Genomic DNA, 973 nt, shown 5'->3' with positions numbered 1-973 from the left:
CCCCCCCCCCCCCCCAGGACTTACCTTCTCGACAAACTGCGTCGCGGTGAGCTGCTTGCTGATCTCCGAGATGATCTCCTTCTCGTGGCGCTCCTCGGTGCGCGCCCGCTCCACCTTGAGCTTCTTGATCCCCGTGATGTCCTTGCTCATCTTGAGCTCGGCGATCAAGTCCTGCTTGTTCTGGTCTGCGGCTCCTGGAGCAGGGGTACGCAGGTAACAATACACAATCGCGAAAGCGGCAACTTCAAAAACTATTGGCGGGCTTCGAAAACGCCTGCCGAGCGTGGCTCGTCACCCGCCGAGCGCAGTTGTACGGCGGGTTGGCCTACCCGCACATCCACAGGCTGACCCACTCAAAGTATGTCAATCAAAATCAAACGAAAACTGGCGCTTTGACAAGACCTTTACCGGACTGCAGCATGGCTGGAGCGGGGCCTGGCGGGCGGAGGGCCGGCGCGGACAGGGTCTTGGAGGCGAGGGTTTTCCTCAGCTGGACGCTGTTGAGGTCCTGGATGGAGATGGCGGAGAGCGGCTGGTGCTGCTTCCGCTGCGCCGTCGGCGAGGGCGGCCCCGGGGCCAGGGGCGGCGCGGGGGCGGCGCTCTCCGGGAGCGGCGGGGGCGGCGGAGCCGAGGAGCCGCCCGATAGCTCCTGATAGTGGTCCAGAGCGCCGGACCTGAAACAGTGGCGGGGTATGAACACCGAGTGGCGCTGCTGTGTGGCCCAGCCCAGCGAATACAATGATCTTTTGTTGGCTATTTAGAGCATTTTGTTTCCACCACGGTCGAGGGCCGATAGAGGAAAGCGAATGCTCACCGCGGTTGTGTAATTGGGGGGGCCGGTCCGGCAGCCCGAGGCTAGGGTGTTTCAAAAAAAATTGATTTTTACCAGTCGCCGATTTTTAGGTGCGTCTAGGTCGTCTGATTCCAACGCCGTCCCCCCCGTTGTCCTACGACATCGTTTACCCACTGCGCA

General features: G+C 61.6%; 1 protein-coding gene across 1 annotated transcript in view; it reads right to left on the bottom strand.

Annotated features, from left to right (window-relative positions):
- Positions 1–973, bottom strand: part of LOC127750493 (espin-like) — a gene marked incomplete at its 5' end in the record, with an annotated part of 15,080 nt that overhangs the window by 1,782 nt on the left and 12,325 nt on the right. The window contains 2 exons of the mRNA XM_052272300.1: positions 25–194; positions 403–674. Coding sequence (XP_052128260.1) covers positions 25–194; positions 403–674 — 442 coding nt within the window. The remainder of the gene's footprint in view (positions 1–24; positions 195–402; positions 675–973) is intronic.

This window comes from Frankliniella occidentalis, unplaced genomic scaffold, assembly GCF_000697945.3.
Source record: "Frankliniella occidentalis isolate FOCC.00 unplaced genomic scaffold, Focc_3.1 Scaffold198, whole genome shotgun sequence".
Classification (NCBI taxonomy): domain Eukaryota; kingdom Metazoa; phylum Arthropoda; class Insecta; order Thysanoptera; family Thripidae; genus Frankliniella; species Frankliniella occidentalis.
The sequence above is the reverse complement of the archived record's forward strand: the minus strand, read 5'-3'. Positions and strand labels throughout refer to the sequence as shown.